The sequence below is a fragment of the Brassica oleracea genome, chromosome C7 (assembly GCF_000695525.1).
Source record: "Brassica oleracea var. oleracea cultivar TO1000 chromosome C7, BOL, whole genome shotgun sequence".
Lineage (NCBI taxonomy): Eukaryota > Viridiplantae > Streptophyta > Magnoliopsida > Brassicales > Brassicaceae > Brassica > Brassica oleracea.
Genome location: NC_027754.1, coordinates 37201848 through 37219508, shown reverse-complemented (window position 1 = coordinate 37219508; position 17661 = coordinate 37201848). Strand labels below are relative to the sequence as shown.

Genomic DNA, 17661 nt, shown 5'->3' with positions numbered 1-17661 from the left:
ATTCAGTTTAAACCTAATTAAAATATGACAAATACGCAAAATTACCTAAAATTATGGAAATTATGACAAATAAACTAAATCACTTTATAAATAATAGTATAAATCATAAATTATTTCTGAGAAGATATAAATTACATTAATTTTGATTTGGTGTCGATATTTATTTAAACGGGTCGTTTCTTATATAAAATAAGATGTAACTATTAAAGGAAAGGCGACGTGCCAAAAAGTAAATTAAGATCCACATCCATGATAGGAACTAAACCATTATCATGAGTTTTGAAATATAAACAAAATATAGATACATGTACTAAAAATAATAATTAATTGAAAACATCAAATCAGTGGTTTGTTTATTAAAATAAAATATTATTAATCGACCTTTACCATTTAAAAAAGGAATAATAATGGAAGAGGGAGAAAGGTTATTGAATGGGGCCCAAGTCCAAGCCGAAGCACAATGGGCCCACCTTTACTGGACAAGAAATCAGGGTGAGCGTGAGTTGCACGCGTCATCACGACCAGACGTGAGAGGGTTATACTTATCTGTAAAATGTCAACTTGAAGAAACAAAAGTTTTTGGAATCATGCTCAAGCTGCTTTTCTACGTTATACGTCTTTTTCTCACCGTATGTGTGTTGCGTATAAATATATTTATGTTTACATACTCTCCTTCGTTATCTCGTACCTAACACGGATAAGGAGAAGCATGCGACGCATGTATTGTATAAAATTTTTATAAAGGAATGACATATATCCCTATATATTATTTGTGAAACATTACAACTTCTTTTTGTATCCACGTGTCATCGCTAAAATGATTCTTAGAATAATTAAAGAAATATGTTGGTCTATCTAATTATATAATAAGCTTTTTATTAAACTAACCATAAATTCACTATTAATGTCATTTATTATTTTCTTTAATAAAGATTTCGGAATTGCCTAATGTGGCTAAAATAAAAATGACAATTAATGATTTTGAATAATAAAGATCTGATAAAAAAATAATGTATCTTTTATCAAATTTGTTTAATTTTAAACTATTAAAATAATTAAAAAAATCACAATAACCATATTATAAAAATTTAGATTTTTCTGTATATGTTATATTTTGAATTTTAAAAACGACTTTAAATTACTAAAAATGTTAAAAGTCTCACATTAAAATTTTGCGATCCATTGTTTAAAATTTTTGTTATGACAAAATACAAATGATTACAAAATCATATAAATAAAAATCTAATTTAATTAATCATTAACATTTAAAATATATATGTATATATATCATTCTAAATTAAACTATAAACCATATTGAATAAATAAATATTTTAATTTCAAAATTTACTTTGAATAATTTTTTTTTGATAAAAGTTTTGAACTAACATTGATAATTGTTAAATTATAAATTACTAAAATTATTAATCCCACAATGAAAATTTTGTTATCAGTAATTTAAAATTTTTGCTATTAAAGATGCACATGATCATAAAAACATATGAGTAGAAAGCATCATTTAATATACATTAATATTAAAAATATACTTTGTATGTTAATATCATTTAAATTTAATTACATATCCTGTCAAATTTTTAAAAAAATTGTCTGGATTAATAAAATTGATTTATACGTTCGCACCAATTTAATTATATATGTAATAGTTACTGATTTTTAATTATTCAATATATATTTATTATTTCATAATATATAAGAACATATAATACATAAAATAATTTTTATATATAATGGTTATTCCGCGCAAGGCGCATTATTATATGATAAATTCATACAAAACTTCTAAACGTTGGTATATGGTAGTTAAAACCCAAAAAAGAGCTATGGTTACGCTACAAATAATATATGTTTGATTCCGGTTAAAGATACGAATGGTTCCCTAGCTTATATGCGGCTACATGCCACTCTTTCGACACACGATTAATTAAAAAAGTGTATGTGAAGAAATGTATCCCACGAACTCTAACAATCGACTTAATTATATATTAGCATTTTTGAAATAAATATATAAACATATGAATATGTTACTCTGAATGTACTTTTTAGCTGATTATATTTATCAAAATCTGAAGAGAGAACTTCAAAGCGAGTTATATGGGTGAATAGAGTAAATAATCGTTATTATTTTAGTGGCATATTCTTAGAATTTCCTTCTTTCAATACCATGTATTTGTTAGTTTGAAATCGGGTGATGATACAACGGCGGCACTAACACATCCCCAACAGCACTTTTTGTCATAATATTCGAAGAACACATGAGAAATTTGTAGTCGTTGCCTGCTTATGGTCTGAAATTGAGTTGGGTCTTTAATTTTATGACGGAATTTTAGTTGGCCTTAGCCTTTGTGTTTCGATTTGGGCTCATTACCTCATTCTGCATTCCACACTAGTTCTCATATCAAACCTATTAATTACTTGATATGAAAACTATTAATTATTTTCACTTGATCACATATAGATTGTTTGATTTAATATATGTAGTTAGTTTCCGATATAACTTTTTCTACAAATTTGGTTTAACCAAACACATTAATCTCCGTAAAATACAGCACGCAAATGTTTACATGTTGCCGTGAAACATAACATTACATCGATGTTATAAAAACACAAGGTGTTTTCCTGCACCATGTGCGGAAAGAATTTTTTAAATCAGACTTATATTTAGAAATAAATTTTATTAAATATTATAGATTTTTCTATTTTTTTACTTAATATAGATTTGGTATATATTAAAACAATTTGTATAAAACTAATAAAAATGATATAACATTGTATAATTATCAAAAAATTAGCCTAAACAATATTTATAAAATTTGTAGGTATATAAAAAACTAATGATCTTACGATTAGATTTTTAAATTTTAAAAAAATTGCAGAAATTTTTGAAAGTTTTAGTAATACAAATTGTATAATGATACAAAAATAATAATATTTCAAAATTTGAAATGCTATATATGAATATATTTATTTTATAGATGATGTATGATCTATTACCATATTTAAAAAAAGTTTACCAAAAGGAAATATCAATATTAAATGTAATATATAAATTATTACTATATTCTAATAAGTTTGCAAAAGATATAAATCAATATTAAATAAAATTATCCATATCATATTTTTTTCGGAAGCCATGTCATCAATTTCAGTAGTCATGGCCATGTCATATTTGTTTTGTAAAATTGATTGTATAGAGGACATGTGGCAAAATCACTTCGTAGATATAGTCTAGGTGATATTTATGTTAAAAAAAATTATTCGGACATATTCCAGAACTAGTTATTTTCTACCAAGAATTTTGAATCTGCCGGTTGCCACATTAGGTTTAACATAGAATATTCTTCGATTTTTCAACTTTATATTCTTTAATTTAATGATTGACAAGGGGAGAGTAAGTGAGCAAGGAAATGGCACGAGTGGATGGCATGTAGATTGATGCTGGAAGCGTTCAACGATGGCCTCCAAGGAAGTTGAGCAGGCCCATCTTTCGTTATGTATATTTGTTTTAAATTAGTTTAATTACTATTTCTGGTCTGCTTTAGTTTAACAGTTATAACTTATAACTCATAACACCTAAGGCGTACATGTTCATGACGTGAGGACAATTATCTTTTGACATTGAAACGGTCCAACACCAAATAGAGAGACAACAGAATGAAAACACAGTTGGTGTCCTTTGTATTAATAGAAACGGCTCAAACAAAAGTCAACGGTTCTCCATAACGACAGGAATCGTTTTATAATGTTTAATTTAGTTTTAGTTTTTTGTGTTTTTATTTTGTTAAGAGATTGATGGCCTCCACCATCATCACCACCCAAGAAATCTCCGAGATTTAAGCTCTGTTTTACAAACACACAAGTAACCAAATCTCATTTTAAAGAAACCCTAGTTTCTTTCCAAGGAGATTCGTTTCCTTGATATACACGTTTCCTTCCAAAATAATATTTCTTTGTTCTTCTCCCCTTTGATTCATATTTCTTGAGGTTATGGCAACGACGTCAAACACGACAAAAGCAAAGGCGGACAACAATAACCTAACCAGAACAAAATCTACCGGTCGAAAACCAAAGCAACCTTCATCGGTATCATCAGAAGATGGATCTGATCAGAAGCCTTTACCAAACTATCTGAAACCAACAATCAGTTCAAGACCTGACCCAGTCAAGTTCTTGAAGAAGAATTATCAGGATAACCAGAAGCTTCTCCGTAGAAGATCTTTTGATCGACCTCCACCTTCTTTGCCTTCTGCTTCTACTCCTTCACCACGTGTCCAAAAAACCCTCAACGCCTCTCCTTCTCTGCCACGAGACAAACCCGCGGTTCCTAGAGAGAAGCCTGCCACAGCTCTACGGTCTTCTTCTTTCCATGGATGCAGAGGTGTTCCAAGAGGAAGCACTTCTGTGAAATCGCCTCATGTTGCTCCAAAGAAAAGCGGGTTGGGGAGTAGTAGCACTTCTTTGAAGAGCAAAAAGGAAGGTCCTGAACATGTTGCTGAAAAGAAAGCACCTGAGAAAGAGATTGCCTTGGATACTGCTTCATTGTCATCTGCTCAGGAAGATGAAGAGGAGATTCTCAAGGCTGAGAGTGATGTACAAGTTGCTGAGGATGTAGAAGAACCAAAAAATGAGAAGGAAAATGAAGAGGTGCATGTAGAGGTTGTGCATGTGGATACTTCTGGTGAAGAGAATGAGAGTAGTGGATCAACATTGGTTGTTCCTGTTGTGGAAGACATTGTTGTTGATGTTGCCAAAGAAAATGAAAGAGAAGAAGAAGAAGAAGAAAGATTGATCAATGAACATATCTCAGAAGAGAAAATAGAGGAAGAGAAAGAAAAAGAGGACAAGGGTGAACTCACTGGAGAGGTTACACCAAAGATTGATGGAGATGAGACTTCAGAGAAGGTCGATGCCGACATGAATACAAAAGAAGTTGAGAAGGTCGAAGAAGTTGAAAGTGTGGAAGAGACTAGGGAAGAAAAAGAAGAAGTGAAAGAAGAAAAAAAAGTGAACAGAGAGGAGAAGGAAGAGGTTAAGGATGAGGAAAAGGATAAAGTTAAAGGAGAAACAGGAGAAGGAAAGAAGAGGGAAGTTGTGAAAGGTAAAAAGGAATCTCCATCAGCTTACAACGATGTAATAGCAAGTAAGATGCAAGAGAACCCAAGGAAGAACAAAGTTTTGGCTCTTGCTGGGGCTTTTCAAACTGTTATTGACTATGAAACTGCCGCATCTAAGTGATATATGTCCCAAAGAGACACAACAACAACAACAACAACAACAAAATGTCATCTCTTTAGCTTTGAATTGTATTCTTCTTTCTGTCTAATTACTATTTGCCATTGTTATAATTTTTGTGTCGTGGATTGTATGCTTTTCGAGTGAACTTATACACACCTAATCATATGTTTGAATGTATTGGATGAATTTGTGTATATATGCAATGGCTTGAAGACTAGCTAGCTACTTTTAACTCCATAACTTTGTTTTTGTCTTAGCAAAATTTTAAATCAACATATACCACTGTACATATTTGAAGTTTGATAAGAATACAACAGTGATATATATAACACGAATCATACGATACTTGTTATGGTCAAGTGAGTGTTATCAAACTCTAAATACAAATAAAAGCTCCTCTTGTACTATAGGAAACTTTGTTAGGAATCTTAGGATTGAACAAGTAAATAACCTAAATGCTACTCAACCTACTATCACATTTTACCTAGATCAATTACAACTTAAGGGTACAAGTGGCTGGTGCCTTTCCAGTGAGGAAGTGTCCCACATGAGAGTTCCTATCAACTTTGACATCTTATAATAACAAAACAAGCAAAATTGGCAGGACACAAATTTAGTGAGACTGAGTTACACGTGTTCTTTTAAGTCCATAGCCTCTTCCTCGTTTACTCCCAACAGTTGTCGGAATGAGCTGAGATCATCAAACAAGCAATCGCTCTTGTGGCAAAAAAACAAAGTAAGAACAAAAAGAAGAGGGCTCACTTCACGTCTTCCGCAACTACATTTATTTCCCCAGGCCCTCAGCAATTAAAAAATTATAAGAAAGTTCTGATATTTTTATTTAATATCTTAATTCTTAAAATAATATTTTGACAGTATTTAAACAATAATAAAATTCAAAATTATATCAAAATTTTCATTTATAGGTTTTAATCCTCTTTAAATGTCTGAAATATTCGGAAACAAGAGAACCAAACCTTCCAAAAGAATCTGATAAAATGGAAACATTTTTTTTGTAGAAACATTCATTGGTTATTTAAAAAATATATACATTTTTGTAATATATAATCTCAAAACAAGTATTCTTCCAAAACATTTGATTGTGTTTTGATATGATTGCGGTTCTAAAAATTTCCTCTCTAGTTGGTTCGCAGAGAAAGTTTAATAGTATGTGTTACTTTGGTGTTACGGCAGGCTACTTTGGTGTTACGGCAGGCTTCTTAGAGCATCTCCAAAATACACTCTATAACTTCAAATATGAAGTTTTTTGCTCTCCAAAAAGAAACCTCAAAACCTCAAAACCTCAAATTTGAAATTTTGAAGAGTAACTCTATATTTGAAGTTTCACTATTCAAAACTTCAAATTTGAAGTTTCATATTTTTATTTGCATTTTGGTCTCTACAATCACAAATTACCTTTATGATTCATAAATATTTTCTCGTTTATTATTTTAATTCTTAAAGAAATTATATCTCATAAATATTTTAAATTTTATTTACATATTTTAAATTTTACACATAAAATTAAATAAAACTTTAAAATAATATTTAAAATATTTTAAGCTAAATTTAGACAACAATAATATACAAAAAAAACTTAACAAAAATATTTTAAAAAATTACATGAAGACATAACTGTTATACAAATTTAAATATTACAACAACACTAATAGTTAGGTAACTTTGATCCGGAACATTAAAAATTTTCAAATATTGTCCAATTTTTTTTGTGTAACTGAAGATGGTTGTTGTTGTTGTTTTTGATGTTTTTTTCATACAATTCTTTCTTGTTCATATCGAATATATTCACGAGTATTAATATCATCGAAAATAAATTAGCCTTTTACCAATATTTTATGTTTCTCTTTTATTTTATTGTTCCGGTCTAATGTATTTACAAGTATAAATATTACCCGATTTCAAAAAGTTTTAGTTCGTAATCTACAAAGTAAAAATGAGGAGAACCATTTTTATTTCGAAATGCACTAATAGATCATATATGCATTACGAAAATCATTTTATGAAATAATATGGTATTTTGTTTGAAGTTTAATATTAATTAAGTTATTTTTATTTAAATTTTTATATTTTAATAGAATATTTTATTAATTAATATTGTTGTAATATGTTTATATATGTGCTAGTTATTTACAAAAGTTTTAAGAATTCAAATTAGTTATGACAAATATAAGAATTATATTAGAAAATATAAATAGTTTTGAAGTTGAGTTTAGAGTTTTACTTTCGGAGAAGAACACATTTAAACTTCAAATATAGAGTTTTAGAAACTTTTTCTTTTCGGAGATGCTCTTGTAAAAGAAATAAATGTCAGGTGGTATTCAGCATCGACGATATCAACTATTGTAGCTAGGTCACTGAAAAGGAACTCAGAAGTTCAAACATCAACAACCGAAAAGAGACTAATTAACCTACTTTAATCTCCATCCCCAAAAGTTATAGGCCTGGAACCAAAACATATTTGGTTTAACACTAAGTGTATGATTAAAAAAATGAGGTATTGAAATCGAATCCTTCTTAGTTCTCACTTCTCACCCCCACCACTCACCACATGTATGCTCATTTTTCTAGAAAAAATATTCACAAAATATTTGACGATGTCTTTGCCAACTATTGACTCGTCCTTTTTAAAAATAAAATAGAGAATCGATAATGTGGAGACTGAAAGGACAACAAACAGATCTCTATAATACCAGCACAGGCGGAATGATAATTTTAAAAAAATATAAATAATTAGAGTAAATATTTAATATAAGTCATTATATTTAAAAATAAATATATTAGTTAAATTATGTATGTAAGTCTAAATATATCATGTTGTCTTGATAATTAGTTTTGATTTACTTATTTTTTCATAGTGCCATCACATCATTTTTGGTAATTTCTCGAGTTGGATAAATCTAAAGAATCTAGCAAGGAAAAAAACTAACTTGTAATTATAGATCTAGTAAATATATATGAGTAAATTTTTCCATTTCAAAAAAAATACACATTATTTCAAATTTTTTTTTTACATTTTCAATCCATTGTTTATTGGTAAAATGTAAACTTTTAAAAAAAGAAATTGTCTTTTGGAGATGCTATTGGTTAAAAATAGTTTATTACAAATTAATGTATCAATATTCATTTTTTGAGATAAAGAGAAAAATATCTTTTTGTTTCAAATATTTTTATAAAAAAAAAATTTTGAGGTGAAAAAATTATTTGGTCACGACTTACCCCGTTTGGGTTACATAATAATGAAAATAGCTTTTGGTGCGAAAATGTTTCACACATAAATTAAATAACAGAACATTAGAAAACAACACCTTTAGTATGTAAAAGAGAAGAAGGGAAAGATTTCAAAACATTTACTGTCTAACACGTATTATGTATGAAATAGCGAGGATAAATATGAGCTCTAGCCTAGGCTAACGTCCAGCTGCAATGTCAGAAATAACAAAGCTGAAATTGATTTAATAAACATAAGCTATAAATCATCGACTGCGTAGGGAAAATGCTTTTACAAATTTCGTATATTTTTACAAAATAACTATATCATGCATGTAGACATGGACACATTTACCCAGAGCCGAAGAACCAAACTAAATTTCATAAATATTTACACATATCTTACATTTTTGAAATAAAAAAAATCGAGACCAAATCGAAACCGAATGAATACTCAAATGTTAAAACATAGTTTATGTATCTAAAATAATTAATTTCTTTAGTTTAACAATAACCAGATATCCTAACAATTTACTTTTAAACCGAATTATCCAAATGTCTTTTTATCCAAAATATTTCAAATTATCTAAATTATCCAATATTATCTGAAAATTCTGAACTACCTAATTACTTTTTTTGAAAAAATCTAATTTATCCACAGAAAGTATCTAAATTAACAAAATTATATTAAAAACATAATTGAATTAATTAGACCTGAAACTTTCTCTAAATCAGCCGATTTCCAATTTTATTGTCCGAAACGAATTGAAAACCTAAATAACCAATGATTAACCAAATTGAAATTCATAAATAACCAAAAAAGTCATAATTATCTAAAATAAAGATTGAACACTGAACCCAAAATCGAAATTCCCAGAGCTACTTGTATCTTCAAAATTGAACACAAAAGAGAGAACATCATACTGAAGAAGAGTTTCAGTCCACCTTTTTAGAAAATATGGAATGTTTTTCTTATTGAGAATTACAATTTTTATTCAAATTTTGTTATCTTTGGTTGGTAGTTCTTTTTCTGTTTCCGTTCTTTTTGTAAACGTCCCGACCGGAGATGCACAAGTACAAATAGCTTACAAGTACAAAAAGATTTCACTGTCTAAATTTTTTAAAGCAGAAAATATTTTATTTTCCCTCAAACTTCAAGATATTTAGCTACAGTCTGATCATCTTTATCTCCTCTTCCGCTAAAGTTCAAGACGACTCTTGCTCCATCTGGTAACTTTGGACATAGCTTCTCAAGGTGTGCTAGAGCGTGCGATGTCTCCAGTGCTGAAATGATTCCCTCTAACCTTGAGACTCTATTGAACGCTACAAACCTTCGCGTTAACGAACACGTTTTTACTTTAATGAAAAAGACAGAGACTATACATTGATACAAACCTTCCAACGCTTCTTCATCCGTAACGCTATAGTATTCAGCCCATCCCATGTCTTTAAAGAAACTATGCTCCGGTCCAACTCCAGGGTAGTCCAATCTATAAGAGAAAACCAAACCGTGATCAAATCAACAATCTGGAAACTTATGATTAGGCATGTTCTGATTGGCTCTTACCCTGCACTGAGGTTCAATGATTTGACCATCATCATCTTGCAGCAAGTAACTCATAGCTCCATGTAGAACACCAACATCTCCCTTTGTCAACGGGGCAGCGTGTTTGCCACTGTCCAATCCGAACCCTGCAGCTTCCACACCGATCATCCTGACCTCTGCGTCATCCACAAACTCATGGAACAGTCTCATCGTGTTTGAGCCACCATCGACACAAGCCACCAAGATATCCGGCTTCCCGCCCCATTTCTCCAACGCTTGTCTCCTCGTTTCTTTACCGATCACCGCGTGAAAGTCTCTGACCATCATAGGGTAAGGATGAGGACCCGCCACAGATCCCAATATGTAATGTGTAGTCTCAACGTTCGTCACCCAATCTCTTATCGCTTCGGATGTCGCGTCCTTCAATGTGGCTGTTCCAGAGTGAACTCCTCTCACCTCGGCACCAAGAAGTCGCATTCTGAAGACATTGAGTGCTTGCCTCTCCATGTCTTGAGCACCCATAGAGATAATACACTCTAGACCATACTGGGCACACACAGTGGCTGTAGCAACACCGTGTTGACCAGCTCCTGTCTCAGCGATGATCCTCTTATTCCCCAAACGCTTGGCGAGAAGATCCAAAATTTTATCTCAGTCTGAGAGACATGTGTTCTTGAATACAAATAAACATAACTCAAAAGAAACAACAATGTTCTATGCTAAACTCACTTAGAAAGTGATAAAGCAATTCCACTGAATGACCCATCTTATGCATTTTATGGTCAACTTTTGTAATGACCCTGAGCTTTTGAAAGTAGCTATGAATATCATCTTAAGGACATAATCAATTTACATGATTGAAACATAAATACACAATATCAGAGCTTAAACAAACTTACATGATTGTATCAGCTTAAAGGATCAAGACAGAGTCTGGATTGATTTCAGCTACCGTCAACGGGAGAGACCTAATTAAATATTGTCGGTCTACTGCTTCAACTCAGACAAAAAGGGGCTGGGATGCCGGAATATGTAATCAACCATATAAAGTACTCAGAAGGGGCTATTGGTCGCCGGAAATACCTTATGATCGAGGAGGAGCACGTCGACGCCCATGATATCACCGCCTTTCTCGTATTACGGGATTCCCAACACATCTATAATCAGTATGAGGCAGAGGAGGAGATATAGAGCCGCTAACAAAGGAGGAGACACAGGCGTAGTAGTTGGAGGCGCAGTGGCGGAGACAGAGACGCAGTGGCATCAAGACGGTCGTAGACGGCGTGAGAAGCAGCACTCGAGATCGAGGAGCCCATGAGACTTTAACGGAGAAAATCATCAATGAGTATGACAGGTAGGAGAAATAGATTTGAGTTTTGATATTGAAGAACGAAGAGGAGAGGCGAACTCGGATGCTCTACGAACTCCATGGCCATTTCTTCGCGTAGTCACTAATTAGGGTTAGAGACGATTTCATCTACTCGGGCCGCAAAAACCATCAAACTCTAGCCAACGCGATGACAGACAACGATCAAAGCCCATCATCACTCGGGAATAAATGAAACGCAACACTTTATTAGAGGGACAGGTGTCACGCTCTCCTTGCAGTACTTAGTGACGTGGCATCACAGGAAGGAGGCAAACATATTTTTATATATATAGATAGATATATAGATTTGAAAAGTCAGTTTCCTATGTATCGCTCTCACGTTAACTCTCACGATGGTTGATTACACTAATACCCTTAATGAATTAATTTACATTTAAAATACGATTTTTTTTTTTTTTTTTAGTTTCCTTTTAAAAAATTTCCGAAAAATTTACACATATAATAAAAAAATAATTTTTTTATAAAGTTAAAAAAAGAATTGAAAAACGAAAATATATGTATATATAATATGATTTCATGAAAAAGGAAAGTTCACAAAATAGTAATATTACATTTAAAAAATATTTTTAAATAGCATAAAATATAATTTTGTAGTAATAAAATACTTTCTTTATATCTATATTTTCTTAGATGAAAATTATAAATTTAGATATAATGTGATTTCATTAAAAAAAAATTACACAGATAATCTTGATATTAGAAAAAGAAATTTATTTCTTTTAAAACATATTTTTAAACAATACGAAAAAAATTCAAAGTAATAAAAATATTTTTTATATATCTATATATTTTATTAGATGATTACATAAAATAATTAAGTAACATAAACTGATATATGTTTAATTGTCTAAAAATAGTTTATAATTAGTAATATTAAATTTTTTATTTATTTTTCATATATTTAGTTGACTATAATATCTTTCAATTACAGCAAAAAATATCGATGAATTATATTTTACTTATATAATATCATTTTTAAATACAATCACAATTTTTTTACTGCTTATTTTTAAAAGATATTAAAAAAAACTAAAAATAATTTTCAAAATAAACATCGTTTGATCAAATAGTTGCAAAATAGTTTAATGAGGTAGATATATTATATTTTATCGTTATTAAAGTTATTTTTTCTTTATATTAAATTTGCTTTTAAATTTTATGTTTTTATGTTTGTAACTTAATAGAACCATAATCAAAATACCAAAGCAAATCTGAATTCTCATTTTTAAGATTATTTAAAATAAATTTTAGTCTCCATTCAATAAATCAAAGGCATAAAGTTATTTAGAATTTATAAAATATTTTAATTATTGTAAATATTGATATGTGTTTATGAGCTTTCAAAAATGTATGAGCTACTTACGCATGCCTATTGATCATCGTTTTATTATCTAATATTTTTTTTACAAATATCAACATATAATTTGATAAATATTATGAAAATACATGCACGTTTGACTTAGTTATAATAAAAAATAATTATACCTCATTTTGAATTTGAAAGAATATATGTAACTCAATGTACTCACAACATGAGAGATTCGACTAATCCAACTTATATCTAATATCATAGATTTAACTACGATAAAAATATATAATTTTATAAGCATAGTAATTTATTTTATAAATATAAATCATAGGACAACTCAAAGCATATTAAAAATGAAAATAGAATATTAACCAACTGTTACAATTTAGTTATTTTGTAAAATTTATATATATATGCATGAGACTTCAGAATATTATCTTTTCGTTATATTAATTTATGTAATTTGGAATTAGACACTTTAGTTTATTTTATTTTATTTTATTCTAAGCACAATATATCTTAAGTTATACATAATCTTCATAAAATATATTCACATATCTAAGACAACAACCACCTAAATGCAAATAAGAAATTAACCAAAATTTTAGTATATGGAATAAAAATATTACAGTTGAATTTATAGATGCAATCTAATTTACTCAAATGATAACTAAATCGACTGAAAAACAACAAAATCGATTATATATAACATATATAAAATTATATGTATAATTAAAGTAACATAATATTATTAATATAAATGATGCATATAAATTATAAATTAATTTAAAATTAAAAGTACATAACAATCAATTATTATAATATATTTATTTTAAAAATATTTATACCAGTGCATGAGACAGAAAAATCACCTAGTAAGCAATTAAAGAATCAAACACATGAGACGGAAAAATCACCTAGTAAGCAAGCGATTAAAGAATCAAACACTAACGTGGTTGATTACTTTTCTCCCGTCGACATAATACTATATAATTAATTCCCCGAATTAAATAAAGAAACATTAATTCGCGCGACGAAAAAAAAAGTTAGATAGAACCCATGTTCGAAACTACGCTAGGCGTGAGTCGGGCGGCTGGTCCAAACCTAGCGAGTTAACAAAAAATCGGGGAGTAATCGGACATTAATCGGTGCCTAGTTTTAAATGATTAATCAATTTATATAAATAAAACGGATATTGTCTTGTAGTCTGGTGGAAAGTTAGCTGCTTTAAAAGCATTGTTTCACGTCTTCGAATCCCTAGAAGCGTGTTTTTTAATCATTTTTTTTTAATAATGGCAAAACTGAAATTAAACCTTATTCTTTCTTTTACTGTCGCTCGGAGTTTCTGCAACTTTCACCATAGCCATTAATTTAAATCCATCACCATTCACTCAAATCTTGCATTTTTCTTATTATTTTTTCAGCAAACTCGTAGATCTAGCATGTACAGATCTAGCATGTACAATTCGATTTAAGCATTTAAAATCTGAAAAATCGAACTTTTTTGGTGAACCCGATTTCTTAACCGATTTTCATGAAATCGCCGCGGCTGACCTCCGCCGAACGCTTCGACGCTGCGTAATCGCTCTCCGCGCCCGCGTTTTCGAACATGCATAGAACAAAGAAAAATAACTATCAACAAAGAAAATATAACGATTTGCATTATTGACCTTCATCATCATCATCGTCATCATCTTCTTCCTGTAGATCTGAGAGTGCAAAACAACTCCTAGACTTCAATGCTCTGTTCTTGAACGAAGGTTTCCTAGCAAAACTAACTCCTCTCGCTCCTCCTCGCTCTTCATCACTAGATTTGAGATCTTCATCATTGTCTTCATCCTCATCGTGGTCTTCGTTGACCGGGAAAAGAGGCATAGATTTAGGGTTTTGCCACGAGTAAAAAGATCTTCTTGCTAATTTGTTGCAGATCTGTAACCTTCTTCGTTTATTCAATGGATTCTCTTGCTTTGGTACTTCTTTAACACTCCCGATCTCTGCTAAATTCCCAAACGATTTCGATTTACCTTTGTAGTGATTCGACAAACCTCTTCTGGAATTAAAAAAAAACCCTAATTAGTTATTATCCAGTCTTGTTCAGCAAGTTAAGTAAAAGAACACAAATGAACTTACTTGCTGATAAGAGAATCTTCGAGAGAGCTCATTGAAGACAACCCTCGAAGCCCTAGCTCTTCGTCGTTTTCTTCTTCGCTCTCTTCGTCTTCCTCTCTGTCTCCCGGACTTCCGATCGATGATGAACTTTCCGACGAGTAATCAGCCGTCCTTCCCGACCAGATACCGCTTCCGAGACGACTCAAACCGGCTTCATCCTCGTTCACCGTGTCACCGGAAGAGAAGGAGGAGGAGGACGCCTTCTCCGTCGCCGGCGGATCGTTACCGTATTCCGAGACCTCGATTGAGAACGAAGGTCCTCCTGACATCATCTCCATCACCGTATCTTCCAGATCACAAAGATACAAATCAAGAATCTCTTACCGATTTGGTCGGAAAGTTACGGTTCTTAAAATCTTCACTTCCGTTTTTTTTTTCTAATCACAGACTAGGAGAATAGTAGAAATCGCCATGGCAGAAGGAAAGAGAGAGAAAGGATAAGGTTTTTATCTATTTTTACAAATTTATTTGAAGGAAGACGATAAAGGACGATAACTGGATAAAATAGTTATACTATTGGAAGATTAAATATATATATATATATATAAATTTATATATGCGTATGCGTGATTTCGGACACAAAGTACGGTAAACAAATGTATCTCCTGTCCTTTCCGCTTAAGATCTCTGTATTTTTGGTATTTTAAAACACTTGAAAAAAATAATTCAGAAGAAAATTTGGGAAATAACTCGAACGGAAACTCTTGTTCATAATGAGGATGGTTCTCCAATGCAGTTTTGAAAATATGAAGCACCATTGGGTTGTATGTACTCGGGTGAATTGGAAACCAACGAATTCTTCAATCCGGTGCCTATTTTCTCCAACTCTACTGGAGACATTCCAAGAGATGATGCACGCCAAGGAAAGCAGATCATGCCAGACAATGATGGAGTGGCAATGCAGACGCTGTATGACAATCCAGCTCCATGTTCTGGTTACCAACAAGCGCGCAAGAAAAAGGCTGAAGACGGCCTGATGGAAGAAGGTTTGCTCAAATATCCGTTGGTTGAGCAAGGTGAATCAAGCGGCAATGACAGTAACAAAGACCATGTGCGAGGCGCGGTGGGCCCTAATCCACCAGCTCCACCATGAATACAACTGTTTGGAACTGTCAGGGCTTGGGTGTAGACCCTACAGTTCGACGCCTTAAGGAAATACAAAGGAAGTATTTCCCGGACATACTATGCCTGTTGGAAACGAAGCAAAAGGATGACTATGTGCATGATTTGATATGTGATCTAGGTTATGATCGATGTGTAATTGTCCCTCCACAGGGTATGAGTGGTGGAATAGCTGTATTATGGAAGAAGTATGTATATGTTTCTGTTCTGTTTCAGTCTCCCAACCTTGTAGATTGTTTTATTGAAATGACTGATGTTTTCTACTATCTATCTTTCATTTATGGATTCCCGGATCAATCTATGAGGCATCTACTATGGGAACGGTTGGAGAGAATGACCACTACTCGGGAAGAGCCTTGGTTGATTATGGGCGACTTTAATGAAATCAGAAGTAATGATGAGAAATCTGGAGGTCCTGCATGTTCGGAAAGATCTTTTGTTGATTTCAGAAGAATGATATATAGCGTCATGTGATTTTCATGATCTAAAAGCGGTAGGAAACAAGTTTTCTTGGTATGGAAAATGACATAACTATGACATACGATGTTGTTTGGATCAGAGTATGGCTAATTCAAGTTGGTTGGCCCAGTTCCCGTCTGCACAGACAGAATTTCTTGCCTTTGAGGCATCTGATCATCGCCCTTTAGTTACTACTATATCCAAAACAACCAATCGGCCGGAGAAGTTATTTCGATATGATAAACGAATGTTTAGAGAGGAAAGCTTTCAAGATTCTGTGAAGTTAGCTTGGACAGAACAGAGCCCGAATACTACGCTGCAAGATAGAATCAAAGCATGCAGAGGTACTGTTTCTCGTTGGAAGAAGGGTCATACGTTTAATGCAACCATACGGATTTCTCATCTAAAAGAGGAACTAGATTTTGCGATGTCTTATGGAAGTCGTTCGACTAATGAGATTCGCCAAATTAGGATGGAGCTAAGTCAAGCCTACAAAGATGAGGAGAAGTTTTGGCAACTCAAAAGTAGAAATCAGTGGCTAGAGGCAGGAGATAGAAATACTCAGTTCTTTTATGCATGTGCAAAAACAAGAGTGGCACGTAATAGAATAATGGCTGTTGAGGATTTGAATGGAATGGTTCAACGAGGGGATGAAGCTATTGGAAGAGCTGCGGAAGACTACTTTAAGGATATGTTTACTACGACAAGAGATGAAGATTTTGAGTATGGAGGTATCTTTAACAATTTTCCTGCAAGAGTCACAGAGGAAATGAATCAGGACCTTATTAAGCCAGTTACGGAGGATGAAGTTCGTAAAGTTGTGTTTAGTATCGGTCCAAATAAGGCCTCAGGACCAGATGGCTTCACCGGTGCTTTTTATCGTCAGTTTTGGCCAACTATAAAGGATCATGTCATATATGAAGTCCAGAAGTTCTTTGATCATGGTATTCTTGATCCTCAGATTAACAAGACCAATATCTGTGTAATACCAAAAATAGAAGTCCCTAGATCAATGGGTGATTTCCGCCCTATCTCACTATGCAACGTAAGTTACAAGATCATCAGTAAGATCCTTGTTGGACGATTGAAGCAAAATCTGCCAAATATCATCACTGAAAATCAAGTGACATTTATACCAGGCAGAAACATAATTGACAATGTAATCATTGCTCATGAGATGTTGCATTC

At 32.0% G+C, this 17661-nt stretch overlaps 3 protein-coding genes across 4 annotated transcripts; 1 reads left to right on the top strand and 2 right to left on the bottom strand.

Moving 5' to 3' along the window:
• Positions 1 to 3813: 3813 nt before the first annotated feature.
• LOC106304582 (cyclic nucleotide-gated cation channel beta-1) lies at positions 3814 to 5396 on the top strand. Its single transcript, XM_013740986.1, has one exon. The coding sequence runs from the start codon at positions 4003 to 4005 to the stop codon at positions 5248 to 5250; it is 1248 nt and encodes a 415-aa protein (XP_013596440.1). The 5' UTR covers positions 3814 to 4002; the 3' UTR covers positions 5251 to 5396.
• Positions 5397 to 9625: 4229 nt separating this feature from the next.
• On the bottom strand, positions 9626 to 10790 carry LOC106303229 (tryptophan synthase beta chain 1, chloroplastic-like). Its single transcript, XM_013739559.1, has 4 exons — positions 10754 to 10790; positions 10053 to 10674; positions 9874 to 9968; positions 9626 to 9801 (listed from the first exon to the last, which is right to left on the bottom strand). The coding sequence occupies exons 1-4, from the start codon at positions 10788 to 10790 to the stop codon at positions 9626 to 9628; spliced, it is 930 nt and encodes a 309-aa protein (XP_013595013.1).
• A 2907-nt stretch (positions 10791 to 13697) lies between these two features.
• Positions 13698 to 15379, bottom strand: LOC106303670. Of its 2 annotated transcripts, XM_013739969.1 has the most exons (3): positions 14854 to 15376; positions 14344 to 14773; positions 13698 to 13780 (listed from the first exon to the last, which is right to left on the bottom strand). In XM_013739969.1, the coding sequence occupies exons 1-2, from the start codon at positions 15168 to 15170 to the stop codon at positions 14386 to 14388; spliced, it is 705 nt and encodes a 234-aa protein (XP_013595423.1). In that variant the 5' UTR covers positions 15171 to 15376; the 3' UTR covers positions 13698 to 13780; positions 14344 to 14385. The 2 variants fall into 2 exon arrangements, with proteins under 2 accessions (XP_013595423.1, XP_013595424.1); XM_013739970.1 differs by lacking the exon at positions 13698 to 13780 and having other exon boundaries at positions 14135 to 14770; positions 14854 to 15379.
• Positions 15380 to 17661: the final 2282 nt, after the last annotated feature.

Bases quoted from the DNA above. Each gene is read 5' to 3' on its own strand.
- LOC106304582 (XM_013740986.1), top strand. From the start codon at position 4,003: ATGGCAACGACGTCAAACACGACAAAAGCAAAGGCGGACAACAATAAC.
- LOC106303229 (XM_013739559.1), bottom strand. From the start codon at position 10,790: ATGGGTCATTCAGTGGAATTGCTTTATCACTTTCTAA. The intron at 10,675-10,753 runs GTGAGTTTAGCA...TCTCAGACTGAG, and splicing joins ATTGCTTTATCACTTTCTAA to ATAAAATTTTGGATCTTCTC. The intron at 9,969-10,052 runs GTGCAGGGTAAG...TTTCTCTTATAG, and splicing joins GGTCAAATCATTGAACCTCA to ATTGGACTACCCTGGAGTTG.
- LOC106303670 (XM_013739969.1), bottom strand. From the start codon at position 15,170: ATGGAGATGATGTCAGGAGGACCTTCGTTCTCAATCGAGGTCTCGGAA. The intron at 14,774-14,853 runs GTAAGTTCATTT...TTTTAATTCCAG, and splicing joins GAAGATTCTCTTATCAGCAA to AAGAGGTTTGTCGAATCACT.